This window comes from Canis aureus, chromosome 5, assembly GCF_053574225.1.
Source record: "Canis aureus isolate CA01 chromosome 5, VMU_Caureus_v.1.0, whole genome shotgun sequence".
NCBI classification, from domain to species: domain Eukaryota; kingdom Metazoa; phylum Chordata; class Mammalia; order Carnivora; family Canidae; genus Canis; species Canis aureus.
In genome coordinates, this window is record NC_135615.1 from 22,886,376 (window position 1) to 22,909,036 (window position 22,661).

At 43.3% G+C, this 22,661-nt stretch overlaps 1 protein-coding gene across 3 annotated transcripts in view; it reads left to right on the plus strand.

Annotated features, from left to right (window-relative positions):
- FRMD4A (FERM domain containing 4A) overlaps positions 1-22,661 on the plus strand; it is a 741,134-nt gene that overhangs the window by 69,412 nt on the left and 649,061 nt on the right. The window contains exon 3 of one of the 3 annotated variants that reach the window (XM_077897147.1): positions 16,245-16,406. The exons of the other annotated variants lie outside the window; for them this stretch is intronic. Coding sequence (XP_077753273.1) covers positions 16,363-16,406 — 44 coding nt within the window. The 5' untranslated portion in view covers positions 16,245-16,362. The remainder of the gene's footprint in view (positions 1-16,244; positions 16,407-22,661) is intronic. 3 annotated transcript variants of the gene reach the window in all.

Sequence of the window (22,661 nt, forward strand, 5' to 3'; positions counted from 1 at the left end):
TCCTCAGGGTGAGGGTTCCTGCAGATTAACTGTGTGGTGTCAACATGGTCACTGGAAAGTGCAGTAAATGGGTTTCAGAACATAATACTGGGTAGACTGAGAAGTGATAGGCAAGAGCTGTTCAAGCAGCTATGGAAAATATGATCAAATAAATACCTAGGAGTCTCCGTTGTGAATTGGCCCAATTTAGACCTAGTTTAGGACTTTGTTCTTAATTTGCCTTTGGAAAATTTCACCATAAACATTGACTTTTAAAAAAAATCAACTTTTGGAGCTTTTCTCTCCATTCTTTTTGATTATGAGTTGATTATACTTAGGGGGCTTCCTTTCCCTTTCTTGCTAGGTGGGGGTTTGGCCCGGATTTCCACTCACAAGCTTTTTGGCCCATGTCTTGAGATACTGTGAACAAGATGAGTGCAAAGCTTTCAAAACCCTGGCCCTTTTTTTTTGGTTGTCTGCTGCTCTGGCCATAGCACTTCTACAGTTCTAGTTTTCTTTTCATAAAAATGGAGAACTAAGTCTTCTACCTATTTTGTAATTATAGAGAACTTCTGGATGTTTTCTCCTTTAGCAGATATTTACTGAGTGCCCGATATGTACCAGGCACCTTGGGGATATAGAAGCGAAAATACAGACAAGGGTTTTTGCTCCTAAGAAGCTATGGTTGAGTGGGAGAAACCTATATTAAACAAGGAAATACACATACACACATAATTTACTATTGTGGACAGTGTTGTTAAAAAGAGTGAATGTAAAGATCAAGACTAGGGGGCCTGATTGAGAGGGGGGGCACTTCTCAGAGGAGGTAACTTTCTGTTATGAAGGGCTTTACCTCTCCATTTGTGTTACATTTCAGTTCCACTTCCATTAAGGAGTTGACTGGGAACTAAAACAATTCTTGTCATTATTAAAATTCAATTTGGCTGGGTGGTGCTTTCCATCCATGTCACCTTTGGTGATTGGTTACTGAGACCAGGAAACTATAACACATCCAGATATATATTTACATCATGTTTTCAGTGCCTGAGCAACTCATTTGGAAAGTGTTAGATTAATATTCCCCATGTCAGCCTTTTGTGGGAAGGGGACAAGGTCCCTGGGGAGGGAGCAGGCTAGGTAGAAAAGCAGGAGGAAGACACTGCTCACAGTTATGGTGCCAGGCAGCCAGCAGAGGGTCTTTCTCCTCCATTCCTTCAGGAAATTCTGGCTGTCCTATGGGACGGGGGTGGTGGAAGGGGGCTGATGTGGAGGAGAACCTGTGGTAGTAACTGGCTTGGGGATCCACCACAGAAAGCTTTGAGGTCAACTCCTCAGAAACCCCAGGCCCAAGAAAGCATTTCCCCAAGACTCTGTGAAGAGGGAAAAGTCTCAGAAAGGAGATAAAGTGCTTCCATATCAACCACTTGGCATGGGCCCAAGAATTTATATTTCCATCAAGTTCCCAGGTGATGCTGAAGCTGCTGATCCTTACAAGCCACCTCCACAATCTCTCTTCTGGTCTCTCTCTGTGGTCCCTCTCTGCCTCTCTCAAATGTCTCCTGTCTTAAGGGACATTTACTTTCCCCCATACTTCTCATCGCTGTTTCCCCTAGATCTACCTGGCCCCAGCCACCATCTCAGCTCAGAATTTGGTCATTTCTGAAATGAGTGAAACAAAGAGTGGATACTCTTCCTGCCTTTCCTGTAACACAGATACTACATCTGAGACTTATGGGAGGAAGTAGAGCTATCCCGTATCTAGAAAAGATGTGTCATTCACAGTCTCCATCAGAACCGTGTCAGCCTTACAGTTTTTTCCATTGCTTTAGGTGTTTTCTTTCTCACTAATAGTATCCACTTAACACAAACTAGTTATGAAACAAAATTTCTTAGTGTCTACATGGGCACGCTGTAGGTTAGGATGAAGTCTCATAGATAATTATACTTTGGTGAACCTCTTTTGGATTTATTTGACAATGAATTTGAAAAACTCAAGGAAGGATATAGAAGCAATGATTTATGTACTTAGTTTGGATTCCATAGTTGGATTACAGTACTAATGATGGCACAGAATGGTGTGGTCCACAAAACAAGTCACATGCATAATTTTAAGATTTCTAGTAATGATGTTTAAAGAAATACAAAAACGTGGGTACAAATAGTCTTAATAGTATATTAAATTTACATATAAAATGTTACCATTTCTACCTGTAATCAATATAAAATTATTAACATTGCAATTCAGTGTACATTTCGTACTTACAGCATCTTTTAATCTGGACCAGCCACATTTCAGACATGCCATTACTACATGTGGTAGTGGCTTCTGAATTTATACAGATAGAGCATTGTTCTTTATTTCTTCTTTGGCTTCCCAGATTTAAATAATGTCATTTTAAAATTAAAAGTCTTTCAATACTGTTTAGCCCAAATCTCACTTTTTACAGATAAGAGATTTGAGTCTAGGAGAGATAAGGTGAGTTGCCAGAGAGTGTACAGTGAGACTGAGTGGGCTCTGAGCCCATGTCTCCTGCTCCCCCTACCATGGCTTTTCCAGACCATGCTCCATCCCTTAGGTGTGGTGACTCATGAAACTCGTCTAGACAAGGAGCAGGCCAAACTTTGCAAATGCTGCATTCTGTGTTGTGCCTCTGCCTTAAGATAGGATCAGTTTCATATCCTTTTCTTGACAGATTCACTTGCTCACTCAATTCGTTTGACTGCCTACTACATGCTACACACTAGGAATGCAAATACACTCCGGACAAGTTCAATGTGAGGGGGACAAACAGCTGTGACATCCTTTGCAGCATTATGGAACCATGTATGAAAGGGTTCACCATGAATGTGTGTAAGTTTTAAAAGCTGAGGGACCATCAAGAAGAGGACTGATGAAGACATAAAATGGCAGGAGTGCAGTGGAGAGCCTAACTAAATGGACAAGTGCCACTGATACCTGTGCTGGAATTGAGACCTTTATTCATTTACGCAGGATGTGTTATTAAGTTTGTATTAGGCAGTGGGAAATAGAGTAACAAACAAGACACAATTTGCATTCTAGTGGGAGAGACATACCAAAATTAGTATGTTAAAATGAGTAAATAAGTTACAAAGTATGAAAAGAGGAAAAGAAACAACATGGTGACACAGAGAATGATGGAGGGGTAAAGATTTTTGTCATTGGTAGGGCAGAGAATACCTATGAGATTTGTATTAAAGATTAGTGTTTTAATCATAAGAGGAGCACTGCAAAATATATAAAGGCTCTAAAACAAGGGTTTTTTAAAATCACTCATATAAAATCCAAATTATTTTATCAGCAGGTGGTTCCTTTCCATGCAGTAATTCAGAAACCCTGGCCCCTTCCATCTGTTGGCTCCTCAGTTTTCAACACAGCTTTCACAGGTCACTGTGCTCTTCTGCATTGTCGTTTTGTTATAGGAGATAACGAGCCCATAAGTGATGCATGCTATTTGTGCCCACTGTCATGTGACACATCTAACTACAAGGAAGGCTGGGAAATCAGGTCTAGCCCCATACCCCAGAGGAAGATCGAAGCAGCTTGCTGTATATATAGCTAGCTTTTGTCATAGATTCAAAGGTTTAAAAGTACTTATATCTGCAAAGAATAGCGAGAAGAATGTTCTTGATGAGGAAAAGGTATATGCAAAGGCTCTGAGGCAAGAAAGAGGTTGGCATGTCTGAGGACCTGAAATAAGAATGGGGTGGCTGAAGCATGGGTAGCAGAGATGGGGCAATATGAGAGAGTGGTGAAGAAATGGGTAGAGGTCCAATTAGGAGAGGAGTTTGGAGTTTTTAAATTTTTTATTGTGGTAAAATATACATAACATCAAATTTATCATTTTAACCATTTTTAAGTATATGGTTTGTGGCATTAAGTACATTGACATTGTTGTGCAGCCATTACCACTGTCCACTCCAGAACTCTTTCATCTTCCCAAACAAACTGTCTATCTGTTAAACATTAACTCCCCATTCCCCGTCCTTCCATGTTCTGGCAACTACTAGTTTACTTTCTTTATCTATGAATGTGACTACTTTAGGAAACTTGAATAAGAGAAATCATGCAGTATTTGTCCTTTTGTGTCTGGCTTATTACACTCAGCTGAATGTCTTCACCATTAATCTATGGTGTAACATGTATCAGAATTTCATTCCTTTTTAAGATTAATATTCTATTACATGCATATAGCACATTTTGTTTATCCATTTCTCTAACCTGTAATGGACAGTTGAGCTGTTTCTACCTTTTTGCTATTTTGTATAATGCTACTTTGAACACTGGTGTACAAATATGTGTTTGAGTCCCTGCTTTCAATTATTTTGAATATATATTAAGAAGAATTGGTAGATCATATGGTAATTCTGTGTTTAATTTTTTGAAGAAACGCCACACTATTTTCCACAATGGCTGTACCATTTTATATTCTCACCAGCAATTTACAGAGGGTCCAATTTGTCAACATTCTTACCAACAATTACAATGTTCTGGATTAAAAAAAATAATAACTATAGTAGTGGATGTGGGGTGGTATCAGACTGTGGTCTGATTTGCATCTCTCTAATGATTAGTGATGTTGAGCATCTTTTCACATGCATATTGGTCATTTGTATATATTCTCTGGAGAAATGTCTATTCAAATCCCTTGCTGATTTTTGAATTGGGTTGTTATGTTGTTGAGGAGTTTAGGATTTTATTCTAAGTGCAGTAGAAAGGCATCCTAGAGATCAGACAAAGGAGTGACATTTTAGGAAGAACCTGTACCTTTTTCTGTACAGGTTCATTGGCTCCTGGGTCCAGAAGCAGTGTGGGTGGATATTGATGACGTCATTAACCAAAAGAGTCCTTGTTCACTATGAGCTAAAAATGTAGTGTAACTAGGGCAGAAGGCCTGGGTTCTGTTTTTCCTCCCACAAACTTCAGCAATGGCCTATATTTTCATGCTGCTCCCATGGTGTCCCATATTTCCCATATACTGAGACTGAAATTGGTTGGAGTGGGGGGTGGGGCTGAGACAGTTCTGAGCCTATGAAAAGTGATTTAATTTCCAGGGCTCATTTAGTCCCTTTGATTCTTAAAGGACCTGACAAGGGCAGCCCAATTAGTGCAGGCAGTGATAGTGGTTGCTGTGAGATGGCAGAGACACCTGTTCCTTGGGAAGCTGATGACATTGTGAATTCATTTCACACCATCCTGACAGGAACAGCTGGATCAGAGTAAGAGATCAGTGATGGAGAAGCAATAGGATTTCTGCTCTCCTGAGAGCCAGTTCCCCTCACCTCCCAATGTTACTGCAGTTTTATACAGCTTGATACATTCAAGTCAGGACTCAATATTAGACTTAACATGGCACTTGACAATTTTACCTGTCTTTTGCATGTTTTGTTCTTCTCATAAGCTCCTGTTTATCCACTAAGGCAGCAGTTCTCAAACTTGAGTGCATTGGAATCACCTGGAGGGCCTGTTAAACTACAGAGTGCTGGGCCTGATCCCCCAAAACTTCTGTTTTAGTGGGCTCAACTCACATTTCCAACATGTTCCCAGGAGATGCTGCTGCTGCTGCTGCTGATCTGGGCCTGCTTTTTGAGAGTCACCACACGAAGACACTAAGCAAAGCTCTTTGGGGTCATTGAGCAAGCTGATTTAGAGCTCTTAAAATAGAAGTAATTGCCGCTGCTGTTTGGTGTGGCATGGCAATAGACTGCCTACCTTCTTTAGTGAGCTTTTTGTCTTTGGCCTACAGTATGCAAGAGTGTGTGTGCATGTGAACACAGACATGTGAATCCATGACCTCTGGGGAGTCTTCAGAAGCAGCAGTAGGAAAGTCCCTAGCCCTGATATGTCTGGGAGGAAATCATTCTTTCTATTGTTTTGTGTGATCAAAAAGAAAAATATTATCTCTATTACTCAGGAGTGCATGGCAATTAATTAACACCCATTAAAACCTTGATTTCCGGGATCCCTGGGTGGCGCAGCGGTTTGGCGCCTGCCTTTGGCCCAGGGCGCGATCCTGGAGACCCGGGATCGAATCCCACGTCGGGCTCCCGGTGCATGCAGCCTGCTTCTCCCTCTGTCTCTGTCTCTCTCTCTCTCTCTCTGTGACTATCATAAATAAAAATTAAAAAAACAAAAAACCTTGATTTCCTGCATACATCTCATTAACGAACTAGGGGTGGTAGAAGGGGAGGAGGGCGGGGGGTGGGAGTGAATGGGTGACGGGCACTGGGTATTAATCTGTATGTTAGTAAATTGAACACCAATAAAAAAAGAAAATGAAAAATGAAAAAAAAAAAAGAAAAAAAAATATTAATTGAACACCTATTTTATGTTAACTTTGCTTTATATGCTGGAGACACAGTAGTGAACAAAACAAAACCCCTAATGAAGTGGAACCTTTTATTCTTTTACTTTTTGTTTTTTGGAAACTTTTTCTCTAATGGTAGGGAGAAGAGATAAAGAGAAATTTAAATATGTTGCACGTCTGATGGCAGTAGATGCTATGAGGGGAAAAAAGAGTATGGGAGGTAGGGTGCAGTGGGAGGGGGGAATTTGCTCTGTGTGTGTGTGTGGCTGTGCGCGCGTGCGTGCGTGCGTGTGTATTTACAGTGTTCAGGGAGACATCTCTGAGAAAGTGGCATTTGGGCATAGATTTGAAGGAAGTGAGGGAGTGAGCCATAGGGAAATCTGGAGTAAGAAGGAACAGTAAGTGCAAACGCTCTGAGGTAGAGCACCCTTAACATTTCAAGGAATAGCAAAGAAGTTATTGTGGCTGGTGTGGAAAAAAATTCACAGAAGTAACCAGGACCAGATTGTGTAGGAATGGGTAAGCCACTGTAAAGATTGTAGTGAGGTGTATGTCATTGGAGGGTTTGAGCAGATGAGGGGAGCAGTAGGATTTATATATTAAAAGGCTCTTCCTGGTTGCTGAGTGGAGCATGCTCAGTAGGGGAGTGATGGGGGAAGCAGGAAGACCACTGAGGATGCAGTTTCAGCAACTAAGGCAATGGTGATGGTCGACTGGGTCAGAAGGTTGGAGGCCAAGGTGGGGATGAGTGGTGGCATTTTGAAGGAAGAGCCAAAAGGATTATTTATTTAGATGTGAGGCAGGAGAGAGGATGGCACATGACTTCAGGTGTTTTGGCTCAAGCAGTGGGAGCAACAGAGTTGCATTAACTGAGATGGGGAAATCTGCTGAAGGAGCAGGCCTGTTGTTTAGCTGTGTGCCTGGGAGAGATTGGAAATGTAACAATAAAAGGAAAACAAAAGAGAATATAAAAGAAAATCACCTGAATCCTACAACTTCAAAAGAGCTGATTTTTTTCTTTTTCTTTTTTTTTTAATTTTTATTTATTTATGATAGTCACAGAGAGAGAGAGAGAGAGAGAGAGAGAGAGGCAGAGACACAGGCAGAGGGAGAAGCAGGCTCCATGCAGGGAGCCCGACGTAGGACTCGATCCCGGGTCTCCAGGATCGCGCCCTGGGCCAAAGGCAGGCGCCAAACCGCTGCGCCACCCAGGGATCCCCCTGATTTTTTTTCATGATTTTTTTTTTCCATTTCATATTCATATCCGTACCTAGTTTACAGGTAGCAATAGTTACCATTATCGAGTAGTTAATATAAGACAGGGACAGTAATAAACATTTCTCATGCATTATCTCATTAAATCCTCAAAACACCCCAGAATGAAGATAGTAGAAATTAGACAAATTGAGCAATGTCCTGCTAGTAAGCAGGGGAACTGAAATCTCAGCCAGGACTGTCAGACTCTAAAACCTCCTGTTACATTGTAATGCAGTATTATTATCATGTATAATAAGACTTTTCTTTCTGTTGTACTGAGGGAATTCCTCACCTTCCACAATATTCCTGTGTACATTTAGGGATTGCTTTCCCTGGAATGTCAGAAATAATAAAGCCAAAGATCACCAGGGATAAATGTGTGGATCAGTGAGATTTGCTGACTTGTTACAACATAGGGGAGTCTTCCAGGGGAACCCCAGAGGATCTCATTAAACAAAGGAAGCTGCGAGGTTATAACGGGAGTTGGGGAAATGGTAGGATTTAGCTAAAATTCAAATAACCCAGGGTTTTGATGGGCTCAAAGCAACGCAGGGCTGTGTGTAAACAAATTAACATCAGCCTGGGCTAAGGAGGAGACAGACTCAGTCCTGTTTCCTTGGAAACTACAGGGTTAAGAGAGGGACAGAATGTGGTGTCCAGAAATCCTTATAGACACCTGTGCACCTGGGCTGGAAATCCAGGCTGCTTCCCTGCATCCAGGATGGCTGGGATCTTCCAGGTAGCAGTGGGATACTTCATTCCCCTGAAATAATTTCCAACAGAAAAGTTTCTGGAAGTTAATTTTAGAAAATAAATTTCTTTTTAAAAAAGAGTTTATTTTAGAGAGAAAGGGGAGGGAGAAAGAGGATCTCAAACGGATTCTGCACTGAGCACAGATCCTGATCTCAGGACCCTGAGACCATGACCTGAGCTGAAGCCAAGAGTCGGATGCTTAACCAACAGAGCCACCCAGGTGCCCCAGAAAATAAGTTTTTTTAATGCAATGTCTTTTTGCTTGTTAGTAAAAGTATTTTTTCATAGGTTCACAGAACAAAGCTGTGTTTCCTGGCTGTTGTTTCCGTGGCTCCTGTTTTGCTTGCTAACCAAGCTTGCCTTGCTGTGGTCCTGGGCCTGTGCGTTCCCATGTGCATCTAACATTAGGCTGCCCATTCTTGCTTTTGTATTTGGGATCACAGCATGGGATTATAGTACAATGCAGAAGGCGTGGTTGCACTGTCAACATGACTGCTTAAAAATCATTTCCTCCTCAAGGAAATTGCCCATTGGCCAAGTCTTGCTTCCTGCTGTTTTCTCAGGATTCTCTTCACTCCTTGAGGCTCTTCCTTTCCTAGCTCTCCTTCCTTTCTCTCGTTTTGGGGTTCCTTACTGTTCTGCTCAATGCAGCATTCTCAGATGTACCCCACTTTCTTGTGCAGAGCATTTCTGCTTTCTTTCCCTTCTTCTAAGTAATGACCTGATGGGCAATGACTCCTCAGGTGGAGTGCTGGGGCAGGGATCTGGCTGCATGGGCTCAAGAAGGCAAGGGAGGGGAGCTCAGGTCCCTCTGTGGTGCACTCATAGGAGAGTCTACCTCTCCTGATGCCGGTCATGCCAGGATGATAGTCTCCCAAGATACACACACAGATGCAGCAGGTTTTTATTGAAAATGCAAATACTTTTCTTGGAGTTACAACAGCATATTGAAAGGGTTTACCTGGTATAGAGTTGATGAGCCCAGGATATGAGTCTGGTGTCTTTCATCCTGAGAGCAGACCGAGGAGTGATGATTTGCAAAGTTCAAGCAACGGTGTTTCCTACCTGAGCATAGAGCCGGGATCTCTCATGCGTGGGCACAGGCTTTACGTAACTGAAGGACTCCAGCTGGGTTGCAGGGAAACTTGTGCTGGTGCACTCCACAGAGCTGCCGCCCATGTACTCAGTACAGTTTTTACTGAGGTGTACTTCTTGCCAGGCCCTGGGCAAGACTCTTGGGTAGAATGGTGATTGAATATAGACTTGTCCTCAAGTATCACATGTGAAGCAGATGAAACTGACCTGAGGTGGGGGAAGAGGCCTCATTTGTCCTTTGGAAGGGTCCTTCTGGATGCACGTGGGTGAAGTACCAGAGGCAATATGGACAGCCGGGTGAGGGCCCAGGAGAGCCTGCACTGAAGCAGCAGTGAGAAAACTGGAGAGAAATGAAAATACCAGACAGCACACGTGAGTGGGTGAGAGTGGCTACTGGGAACCTTATGCGGTAACCAGGGCCTCTCAGAGGGCAGGAGGCAAGGAGTGGAGTAAGAGTCCCAAACTGAAGGTGGGAGCACATGCCACGTCCCCACGGAGCCACTAGGAGCCACTCCATAGCTGCCTGGGTCAAGGCTCCAAGAATGGAGACCGTGTTAGGATTATTTTCTGTTTTGTGGGGCTTGTACATGTGACTTGTTGGGTAGACTCATTTCACATTTTCCACTTTGTGACGTGAAGTGGGAATGCCCTTCGGGGTGTGACGGATGCTCTCCATTAGGCTGCCTGGGGCTGTAAAGGGGGTTCAGTGGTATGTGATTAATAACCACTAATGGCTCTATTATAATGTACACTCAAGAGTAAACTGTCCATTTATCTTCACCACATGAGTAAGAAGCACCATTTAATGAGATACTAGGAAAATTTACTGAGAGAAATGCCGTCTATATAGTGTGAGGATGAAGAACAAAGGAAGACCCAGCTTTTTTTTTATTTTTTAAGGTACCTGACATCACTTATTCACTCAACAAATATTTATTGAGCACCTAGCATGTGGCAGGCAGTGTGCTAGGCTCTGGAGATAGAACAGTGAACACGGGAAACAAAACTCCTGATGGGGTAGACACTTGGCGAAGGAGGCAGGCAACCAACAAATAACAAACAGGCAGGATAACCTGCTGGTGTGAAGTGCAGTGAAGAGAGTGATTTAACAGGGCAACATGATATAGTGTGTCAGTGGGGGTGGCCAGAACAGGCCTTCGGTCTGATAAGGTGATCCTGAGCCTGGAAGGATGAGCTGGGGTCTGCTAGTCAAGACCCAGTGGAACAGATGCTCAAACAGAGGACACTGGAAAACTGGAGGGCCTGAGAGGTTTTATGCTAGAGCAAGGCTAGAAACAGGGACATACGAGGGGCAGCAGAAGAGGTGGGCTCCAGATGGCAGTGCCGCTAACATGCTTGTGAATGTTAGGGGCCACTGAAAGGGTTCAACAGAAGAGAGACCTGGTTTGCACTGTTAAAACATCACTGTCCTGCTGAGGGGATGGATCAATTGAAGGAAGGTAGGAGTCTGAGCAGGGAGCTCAGTTGGGAGGCAGAGGCAGTTGTTCAGAGCAGATACATTGGTGGCTTGCATTAGGGGGGTAGCCACAAGCACAGGGAAGGATGCATGAGGTTGAGGCAGAGCGGACAGGGCTTGTTGCTCAATTCAGTGTGCAGTTTGGGGTAAAGAGGTATCCAGGAATACCCCTGAAGTTTAACGGGTGGAGGGTGGCATCATCGACTACAATGGAACATCTGGGTAAAGTGTGAATAACGATACACATGTAGAACATCTGGAGTCTGAGAGGCCCCTTGGCTCTACAGGCAGAGACATTCAAGAGACAAAGTTGGGCTGTGAGCCTATTGCCCAGAAGCCAGGTGTGGGATAGGAATTTGAGGGCCTCCATATGTAGATGGCTTCATTCAGACTATAGGATTGGGAAATAATAGCTCACACGGAGAGGCTTCGAGAGAGGAAGATCCCACCAAAGAGATGGAGGAGCGGGCCATTCAGCTAGAAGGGGAGTCTAGGGAATACAGCACATGAAAGGCCTGACAGGAGAGAACTTCTGGAAGGAGTAGATCATATGCTGCTACACAGCAAGTCACAGGGGGTGCTGAGACAGAGCAGTGGGTTAGCAACCAGGGACAGTTGGTGACCCGGACTAAAATGTGCCAAAATATAGCTCTGGCACCCCTTGCCTGAAGAATGCCTCCACTTACATATTTTGTTATATTTCAAATAGTCTCCCTGGGCCACAGGTTAGATGAATGTAGATAGTTCAGCAACAATGATTGGGGTAGGAACTATGGCTGCTTATCTGTATTGTGAAACAGATACAGGGTTTTACCACCAATGCCATCCTTTCTTTAAACAAGCATCAGAGGGATCCCTGGGTGGCGCAGCGGTTTAGCGCCTGCCTTTGGCCCAGGGCGCGATCCTGGAGACCCGGGATCTAGTCCCACGTCGGGCTCCCGGTGCATGGAGCCTGCTTCTCCCTCTGCCCGTGTCTCTGCCTCTCTCTCTCTCTCTGTGTGACTATCATAAAACAAAACAAAACAAAAAAAATTAAACAAGCATCAGAGTAGACAGCAAATTCTGACTTAGAGTGAGCTCCAGAGAACCACTGCCCCGTGTTCATTTAAACAACAGTTCAGATTTGACTGTTAATTTGGCTCAAATCATGGAAGTCTCCAAGGAAGGCAAGTTGGACGCTTTGGTGTTCTCGGCTTCAGGCAACTTTCATTTGGAATACCATCAGAGCACATAGAATCATCTTCTTGTGTTTGCCCCTTCCATGTTCCTACACTGCCTAGGAGGGCAGGCCGCTCCAGCTTTGATGAGATATGGACACTATGATGCCAGATTGCATCTAGCATAACCCTCTCATTATCAGCCCAGGAAACAGGCTGTGTCACAGAGATACTCCTCCACAGATCTCAGGGCTGCCAAGACAGGAAGAAAGAACTGGAACTGAGAACTTTGGATCTCCAAAGTCCTGGGTTCTTCTAGTCCAGCTGAAGACCTTGAACTACTTATTGGTACTTTCTTTACCAATATCGTCTTGGGCTTCATGGTCATGTTAATAGCTGTTATCATTTTGCCGCTCACCTCCTCTTCCTCCTCTTTACTACAACACTGTGCTCTGAAGGGAAAATGTACCTAGGACTAGAGAGAGAGTTTATGTTATAGTCTTGCACTTTCTAGAAAGATCATGCAGTGATTAGCATCAAAGGCACATGTGCACACACACAGTATATATACACACACACACACATATATATACACGTATACACACACACACATATATATGAGTGTATAGACCATATATAGGTATACTTACATATGTATATATATAAATATAAACATTTTTATTTCTAAATATATTTTATGATATAATGTACATTATTTTGTGATAAAATACCAACCATTAGGTCACTATGGAAATGAAATATTTTGAAAGTGACTGTCATCTGGCCTTGATGTTGAATACAAACCAACTAGAACAGGATGGTGGAAGAAGTGGGAGAGGACAGCATTGCTTGTTTTTGCTCATGAAGGCCATGGCCCTCAAGCTTATGGGTTTAAGGCTTGTTGGTGGCAGGGTTGGAGGCCCTGACTCTCCTTTCATCTTTCTGGATCTCGGCACGTGATCAGCTCTGGTCTTTTTGTGAACTTGGACATGCTCCTAAATGTACACACTCCCTAAAGACCAGTTTTGTCAAGAGGGTATTTGAGCTGGTAGTCTCTGTGCTTGTATTGACAGGGGGCAGGAACTCTGAACTCACAGAAGAAACTCACAAAAGAGTATCTCTTGGGTGGATGCAGATGGATATGGGCTACAACCTAGCTGCAGCCCATTTGCTGAGGTCCAGAGAGATAGCTCCTGTCCTTTCCCACCCATGGACAGGAAACCACAGACGTCCAGCAATTTGATATGCTGTGATGTTTTCAGAGTCCCAGAGTGGCATGTGTGTCTGCGTTGCTTGCTTCCAAGAAAGTGCCTCCAATGTGGGGAATTTGTCATTTTGTCTATAGCTCCATTATAAGCTTTGTAGTGGTACAAACCCCAGGCAGAAATGGCCTTTTTGTAAATGCCAAGAAAATCACTGGGTTCAGATGCACAGTGTTTGTAAAAAAGAGCAAAGCCAGAGTGATTTTTCACAACTGGTGCTTTCTGTGGTCCACTGTGAATGTGACATAACAGTCCACTGACAATGACATAATTTGCCCAGCTATCTTTATGGTCTATTTACTTAGAAAATATATTTTTTTAAATGCATAAAAGATGACTTACTTCAGGTTTAGCTGTTTTTCTTTATTTTTTTTTTTTTAATTTAGGAATGCTATACCACATTAGCTACACAAATGGCAAATTCATTTGCCCTTTCATGCAGAATTTCCACGTTTGGAAATTATTTTATAGGTTTACTTCGCTGTATATGAAATAACATCTTCAGCGCCACACCCACACAGTGGGAGCCTATGCCACTTAAACAAGAGCCAGGGGAAAGAAAAGAAAAAAAAGGAGCCAGGATGTGCTCTTTTTACTGACACAGTATGATGGCTAGCTTATGTTATTCAGTGGAAGAGAGAAAGAAGTGGAACAGTGCTATACTTGTGTGAGAAATGGAGGAAAAATAAGCAAGTATTCATATTTGCTTGCATATGCATAAAGAAACACTGGGAGGTAGAAAGGAAATTAATAAAAGTGGTTCCTTTGGGGGAGGAAATGAATGGAGTAGATAGAAGACATAGTGCAAGACACTCAGTGTATTTCTTTATTAGAGTTTTGATATTAGAGTCATGCAAATGTATTCTCCCCCCACCCACACACAAATGTTTTTTTGAACTAAAGAAGATACATCCAACTATATTTAGGCCCTAGTGGCTAATAGCTTGACTTTTGACAATGGCATACCGAGGTGCAAAGAGTTCTGAAAGTCATATAAATTTTGGACACCAGCGTGTCTGGCAGGGGCTGGGTCAGGGGGCTCCAGAGGGAGAGGTGAAGACCTAGGAGCTACCCTGGAGGTATATGTGCTGAGAGGCAGGTGAGTAAATATCTGGTGACAACCCTTTGTACTTGGAGCCCATAGGAGAGGAAAGTACTGGATGCTCTGATGCTCAGAGATGCAGTAGCTAGCTGAGCTAGCTGTTGGTGTGGGGTTGGTGCGATCTCAAAGACAGGGGAGAAGTGGCCCAATCGTAAATGTCCTCATATGTCTTTCTGAGACGAATGGTGCTTCTTGTGCTATGAATATCCTTTCTCCCTTTATTCACTTCCATTTTTGCTTAGCATATGGTCTCTTGGAACAGACGATATTACCTAGCTACTTTTGTGCATGGGTGTAGCCACGTGACTAAGTCCTGGATAAAGGGATGTAAGTGGAAGTGATGTGTGGAACTTCCAGGAAGTACTCTATTATAAGGGAAGGGGTGTGCCTTTTACTTGACCTTTCCTTCTTCCTGATGGCTGGAATGCAAATACAACAGCTAGAGCTACAGCATCCAAGTTAGACCTGACAGAAAACACATGTAGAAATGAGTAGAGCAAAGAGACTTAAGAGTCTATGTTTATGTAAGAAAGAAGTACATTTATGACCTAGTTTAAGTCACTACAAGGGTTTTCTGTTTCATGATGCTAAATCCAATACCAGTTAATGTGGATTTTTTTTAAGGTTTTATTTATTTGAGACAGAGAGGGTGAGTATGGACAGGGGTACGGGTAGAGGGAGAGGGAGAAGCAGACTCTTCACTGAGCAAGGAGCCCGATGTGGGGCTCAATCCCAGGACCCTGGGATCGTGACCTGAGCCAAAGGGAGATGCTTAACTGACTGAGCCACCCAGGCACCCCCAACCTGGATTTTAAATCTTTACTATGTATTATCCTTGGTGGTTTGGGACTGTGTTTCCCAATATCTAACTTCCTTTGACTAGCTCTGTCTGAAGCTAGGAATCTCGACTCTAGCCTTTGACTATTTCTAGTCTACACAATGTGTTTGAATGAACATCTCCTTATCCTTCCTGTTTGGTACATGTTTTTGGAATCATTGAAAACCTTCTCCTTCAAGCTTGATATTATGTGTTTAAATCAAGTCAGTATTACAGAGTGGCTGAAAGTAACCAGCTGTGTGAGGTCAGATAAGTTACTTGTTCTTAGTAAGTCCCAATTTCCTATCGTTAAAATGAGGAAACTGGTAGTCTGTTCTTTATAGCCTTGTTAAAAGAATCAACTGACAAAATGTAGGAAGAGCAATTAGCACAATTCCTGGTGCTTGGTAACTGCCCAGTACATTTTAAGTGCTCTTGCATTTTTTGAGAATCTCTAAGCATATTTCAAGCATAGGCTCATCAATATGCACAAAGCTCTCATCCCAAAGTCATGTGAGTAAAGTATGTTTATCCTCTCTATTTATAGGTATAGAGATGTAAAATTGTATTTTTCACAGAGCACAGACAGAAGTAGAAATCAGATCTAGTTATGTTCTCAGATTAAAGACAATACATGTGAAACAATTTTGCTAGTTGTTCAGAAATTTATAAAGGAGATATTTTAGTATTATTTCATTTTCCTTGTTTTCTGCCTCACAGCACTTGCCCCTTACCTCTTATATCTATGCTACTACTACCTCTTTCCTGTTTGGCTTCCTGGATGACAGAAGCACTGCAGGAGGAGATAGGAGGCCCTCTCTCCCCTCTACCCCCCGCCCTCCACCAGCCCCTGCCCTTCTCCCTCTATCGCCATTAGGCACTGGGCTCCCATTCTGTGCCACTCCTTACCTGCCATCCCCAGAATTGGTGCAGGAAATAGGAAAAATGATCCCTTCAGCATTTGTTCTCATTGGCAGGAAGAATGAGATGAGTATAAAGTATTCGTGATGTAATTACAGAGCTGCTCCTATATGGACGTGTCTGGAAGCTGACAGAGTACAAGAATGGCCCTAGAGGGTTTTTGCATGTGCTGCCCCTGAAGTTAGGACAACTATTGGTGAAGACTGGGATTCTGGAATGAGACTTCCTGGATTCAAATTCTGGCTCTGCACTTTGTTCCTGTGAGTTTGGGCAAGTTACTTAACCTCATCTGCAAATGGGGGTTACAGTAGAAGATGTGGTGATGGGACAGTGCTGTACACAAAGTTTGCCCTCAGTGTAGTGTCTGGCCCTGTAAGACACATGGTGAGTGCTGGGTTGAGTAAGTGATATCTCTCAGGGACAATTTAAGTTTTCCCTCACCGAGTGCTTAACCTCATTTGACTATTAACTATAATCCAATGTGCTTCTTTGTATGCACAACTCTTTTTCCTCACCTGGATTATGGGCTCTGTAATTTCTTTCTTATCAGTCCCAGGACTCCTCTGCAAAGCCTACCATGTACCTGCATCAGTTAGCTTTTGTTGCATAACAAACTTCCTTAAAGCATATTGACTTAAAGTAATAACTATTTATGGAATTCATCATTTTGCAAGTTGGCATCTTGTACTCAGCTTAGTTGGGCAATTCTGGTCTAGCCTGGGCTCTGCCAATCTCACCTGGGCTCACGCACGTTTTTGTGGTCAGTCAGAGGGCCAGCTGGGGAGGGCTGGTTTGTCACAACCCTACCTTGGATCCCTGGCTGACTGGAGTCCCTTTCCATTGGTGTCTAATCCTCAGCAGGCTGGCCTGGGCTTGCTAACACACTGGTTGCAAGGGCCTGAGAATTACAGAGAGGCATTAGCATTCTCTAGTCTTTGCTTCTGTCACAGTTTTCTACTGTCCTGTTATCCAAAGCAAGTCCCAGGGCCAACCCCAGAGCGAATGTGAGAGGAGATGCCTGAAGGCATGGAGACAGGGAGGTGTGAAAAAATTAGGATCCATTACTACAACGGTCTATCATGGTGTTTCAGAGTAGAATTTTCATAACTGCTTACTAATTGGGTGATTACAATCTGGCCCTTTCCTGGCTGAGTAGCTATCAGAAGCCACTCACTTTCCACTTTGTTTTCTGAGGCCAGCATTCTAGTCAGCTCTGCAGCATCACACCTGGCTGCCAGTGTGAACTATCTGTCCCTCTTTTTAGCTCTATCTAAGAAAAGAAGGTGTATCCCTCTCCTCTTAGAAAAGCCCAGGGAATCCATGTATCAAGATTCCAGAGGTGCTATTTACTTAGTTTTTGTATGAATGCACTTCCTTAATTGTGCAGTGCACAGCCTGTGCAACCATATGTGGTAGGCCTCAAGCAGAATCTCTCTGGTGGATGTGAAGGTTTTCAACTCTAACGGAGGAACTAGGTCACTGTATAGTCAAGAAGGAGGAGGAGAGTTTGCATGGCCACAAATTCTTGTGTTTTAGGAGGGGGTTGGTGTCTAGGCCTCATCTGTGTCACCTGTTAACTAAGCAGCATGTACCAGAGACTCTCAATTTGAGTAAGAGTCTAACCTTCTCAGTAGTATGTTGGTTATACCAGTTAATGCCTCTCTAGTTGAGAAACAATGGAAGGGGAACTAGTATTTATCTCAGGCCTATTATGTACCAGACACTTTATATGTAGGTTATCTTGTCTAATCTTTACACCAAAAAGTCCGTGAGGTGGGTACAATTAACTCAATTTTTGCAGAAGTAGAGACTGGAATTCAGAGAGGATAAGCAACTTGCCTGAGGTCACAGAGGCGGTAAACAACAGGGATAGGATTTGAACTCTGTTCTGTCTGGCACCAAAGCACTTTTCCCTCCCCTGCGAATAACAGAAGCCTGATGAATAGCAGTCAGCTTGTCTATGATAGTCTCCCTAAATATCCCATGGGCAGTTGCAGGTTGCTCACAGGGAGCCGCAGTTGTGAACATCAAAGCTGGTCAGGAATGGGGGGCCTCCACTATTGGTAAGGCACTCGGGCAGAGCGTCGTGAAGGAGGAAGGAGCACAGCTGGCTAGCTCGGCTGGAGGGCAGATCCCCGACTGGACACTAATTCTGTTGAGGGGAAATTGGCTGTTTACTGGAGATAATAAAACAGGAAATATTTCAACATTAAAGGTATCTGAGTTTTGGCAGGGAAAGATTCGATGACTTAATGACAAGCACTGGAGGCTAATTTGAAAACAGCAGATACCTCTATCTATCTCTAAAATAGGGGACTGGGCTCCATTAAAATGGAATATGCCAACAAGCCTGGAGACAGTATTATTTAAATTGGATGGGAAGGAGAAAGCTCAGCACCAGAGGATGGCTTTTATTTCTTTTTAGGATTAATGATGTGGTGCTGGGCCTGTTCCGTTTGGTGGCCTGGCTGTGTGGGTGGCATGTTGAGGGCTCAGTTGACAGGAAGCATGTCGGGAAGGGTGTTCTATCCTCAGAAAGGGAGGGCAGGAGCTGGAGCCATGAGCAGCACCATGTGACCTTATATCTGCACGCTCCCTTTTCTGATCTGCCTCTGGAGTCTATGCAGCTGACTCTCAGTTACCTAAATGGAGGAAGAGAGCTTGGCCAGCTCACAGGGAATTCATTATTTTGACCAGTGCTGCTGATGTGCCAGTATAAGCTTGGTGCTGGGGTATGCAGGTGGATTAAACTACTTCCTTATCTTGACCCTGTCTCCAGTTTGGTTACAGGAAGAAGGCAAACAGGCAACTTTAGTGTGACCTGCTAAGTGATTGGATAGCACCAATCCTGGGGATTTGGGGATGGGGATGCTGGTCCAAGCATGCATCAACCTATAGGGTGTCCCATGGAGGCCACAGTTCCCTCATTGGACAGGTGAAGTGGACACAGTGGCTAGAAGTTGGTAGTTGTGTCCTTGGGGGCCCTAGGGGTTCCTGCCTAGAAGTTTGAGGACATTTGCTCCCCTGAGTGCCAGAACTGTCATCAGGGCAGTCACTTCCCTCACCACTGTCCAACCCCACTCTGGCTAAGGAGCCGCGTGGGGTGAGGGAACTTAGGGTGGTTGAGGTGGGGGCACTTGGTGGTCCTGGGGCAGCATCTCTTTACCAACAAGACAATTTAGACACATGTCGTCTTTTTCACCACATTGCAGCAGTACCTGTGCATTCAGGCTCAGTGCCACATAGGAAGAGCACTGAGGGAAGAGAGGACATACAAGACAAAGGTGAGATAAGCATTCTAAGAAGAGAGATTGGTTTACGAGAGCAACAGGGTTGGGTGGGCACTGTGATTGTGGCATAGAGGGAGGTGACGAGGCTGAGGGCATGGAGGGGGGAGGGCAAGCCTGGAATGCCATTCTAGGGAGTTCAGAATACTTTGTTGGTGATGGTATGCTCTTTAAGGGTTTTAAGTAGCCAGTAATAATAATAATGGCCATTTAGTGAGTACTCACTATGTGTTCTATAATGTACTGCTTCCAGATTTAATTCTGGAAATAACTTCATGAGTTAGGAATTACTATCCTCTTATTTTACAAAGGAGGAAACCAAAGTACTAATACGTCCACCTGCTATGGTTTATGCAGTCAGTGATCAGAACAGCAGGGATTTGTCTCCAAAACCCATACACGTGACTAGTTTCCTACACTACCTCAGGCAGAAAAGGCCTTAGACTAGCCCACTCCACTTGCAGTGTAGATGGTGAACTGAAAGAGGGCAAGAGTATAAGCTTTTGTCCACTGGGGCTGTGCCTGGCCATTAGTAGGAACTCATGAGGAATTCATTAAGTAAGGAAGTGATCAGAGGCAGGGGGCCAGTTAGAAGGCTACTGTGACAGTTCACGCGAGTGAGAAAGTCTTCAATTAGAAGATCGTCACAGGCATTTGGACAGAATGGGAAGATTAAAATCCCTCATACCTTGATAACTGCCTAGTTAATGAGAGAACTATTTTGGTCACAACTAGGGTACATGTGGAAGAGATGAAGAAAAATGTTCAGTGCTCCCCTGGGGACACATATCTGAAGCTCACAGGGAGGTTGAGGCCACAGGTGGCAACTTGGGATCATCAGATCTAAGGTTAAAATTCTGTGAATTTCCATGAAGAGGACTAGAAAGAAAAGCCAGGAGAGCGAGAGAGGACCCAGGAGAGTGATGGAACCTGAGGGGAAGAACATATCCAGAGGGCATCAGGAGTCATCTATGGCTGCCTAAGGGAAGGAGGATTCCCTTGTGTTATGCTCTCAGCATGCCAAGAGCCACACCAGCCCTGCTGCAGCTTCTGGTCGCTTCAGGGCTCTTGGTCGCCCCTTGGGAAGCTACTGGGTGTTGAAGGAGGAGCAAATAAGTAGAAAGTTTGCGCAACTAATTTTTCAAAGTGTCTCATTTGGAAGCCACGCGAGGGGAAATCTGATGTTCCAGTAGTATCCACGGGTTTCTGCTGACTCATCTGTTACATCTGGGTGTAGTGTTAGCACATAGAAGATCTTTTACAGTTGGAGCATCCTAAGGCTGATGTGCAGTACCAGCCTTGGTGGGGAAGTGGATCTTCAGATGACACATTAATACATTGGTCATGTTGGTCATGGTCTCTTAGTTACATTAGATGATGTACTAGCAATTCACCCTTCCTTTTTTTTTTAAGAACTTTTTTTTTAAGTTTTTATTTATTTATTCATGAGAGCCAGAGAGAGAGAGAGAGAGAGAGAGAGAGAGAGGCAGAGACACAGGCAGAGGGAGAAGTAGGTTCCACACTGTGAGCCCGACGCGGGACTCAATCCTGGGTCTCCAGAATCACGTCCTGGGCTGAAGGCGGGCACTTAACCGCTGAGCCACCCAGGGATCCCCTCACCCTTCTTTCTAAGGGATGTTCTTTTAAAGAACATTCAACCTTAGCTCCCTTTTCTTGACTTCATGTTAGTACCTGATGATGGAGAAAAAGAGCAGGGATGGAAAATATCTAGTATCCCATATGGTTAAGACTTGGATTCAAATTCTGATGAAATTACTTTGGTATTTTTATTATGACCCATTTTCTATTATATGACTTACTTTCTATCATTGTGACTCTCAGCAAATTGTTCAACCTTTCTTAGTTTTTTCATCTATAAAACAGGTATAATGATAATAACTAGTATTACATTACTATGTAGAAGGCACGTAACCCCAGTTAGCTGATGAGTCCTTGCACCAATCCAGGAACCTTTAGTACCTGTTCTCTAGACAAAATTATTCTTTACAATGATACTAGGACATATTTGCCTTTTTTTCTATCATTCTGCCATGAGTGTATGGTGGGTTTTCTAGAAGATATGTAATGGGTGGTATGGCAACTGATAGAATGCAGAAGCAAACAGAATTTAGCTGTTTTCTTTTAATCCAGACATTTAATAGTTTTTGCAAAAAATGTGAAACTATAATAAAACTGAATAATAAATAAAACTAAAATATTAAATAAATATTAAATAAAACATATTTTTGGATTGAAAAATATAGTCATTTGGATAATAGAAAATTTTCATTAATATTTTAAATTAACAAGTAGCTATTTTAAAATATTTCTCAGTTTTAAGTTCTATTATAGAAAATATTGATAGGTATGATACATATAAACAAAAGTTCTCAGGGTCCTTTAGTTATTTTTAAGGTGTGCAGATGGGTCCTGCAATGAAATGAAATGTCTAGGAGTGTGGGTTGACAATGTTTATAGCAGCAATGTCCGCAATAGCCAAACTGTGGAAGGAGCCTCGGTGTCCATCGAAAGATGAATGGATAAAGAAGATGTGGGGATCCTTGGGTGGCGCAGCGGTTTGGCGCCTGCCTTTGGCCCAGGGCGTGATCCTGGAGACCCGGAATCGAATCCCACGTCGGGCTCTCGGTGCATGGAGCCTGCTTCTCCCTCTGCCTATGTCTCTGCCTCTCTCTCTCTCTCTCTCTGTGTGACTATCATAAATAAATAAAATTAAAAAAAAAAAAGAAGATGTGGTCTATGTATACAATGGAAATTACTCAGCCATTAGGAACGAAAAATACCCACCATTGGCTTCAACGTGAATGGAACTGGAGGGTATTGTGCTGAGTGAAGTAAGTCAGTCAGAGAAGGACAATCATTATATGGCTTCATACGGGGAATATAAAAAATAGTGAAAGGGATTATAGGGGAAAGGAGAGAAAATGAGTGGGAAAAATTAGAGAGGGTGACAAAACATGAAAGACTCCTAACTCTGGGAAATGAACAAGGGGTAGTGGAAGGGGAGGTGGGCAGGGTGATGGGGTGACTGAGTGATGGGCACTGAGGAGGGCACTTGACGGGATGAGCACTGGGTGTTATATGTTGGCAAATCGATCTCCAATAAAAAAATATACATATTAAAAAAAGGAATGTGGGTTGATACCATAGTTTATTTTTATATGTTTTAAAGTTTTTATTTGTTATTTGAGAGAGAGAACACAGGGCACG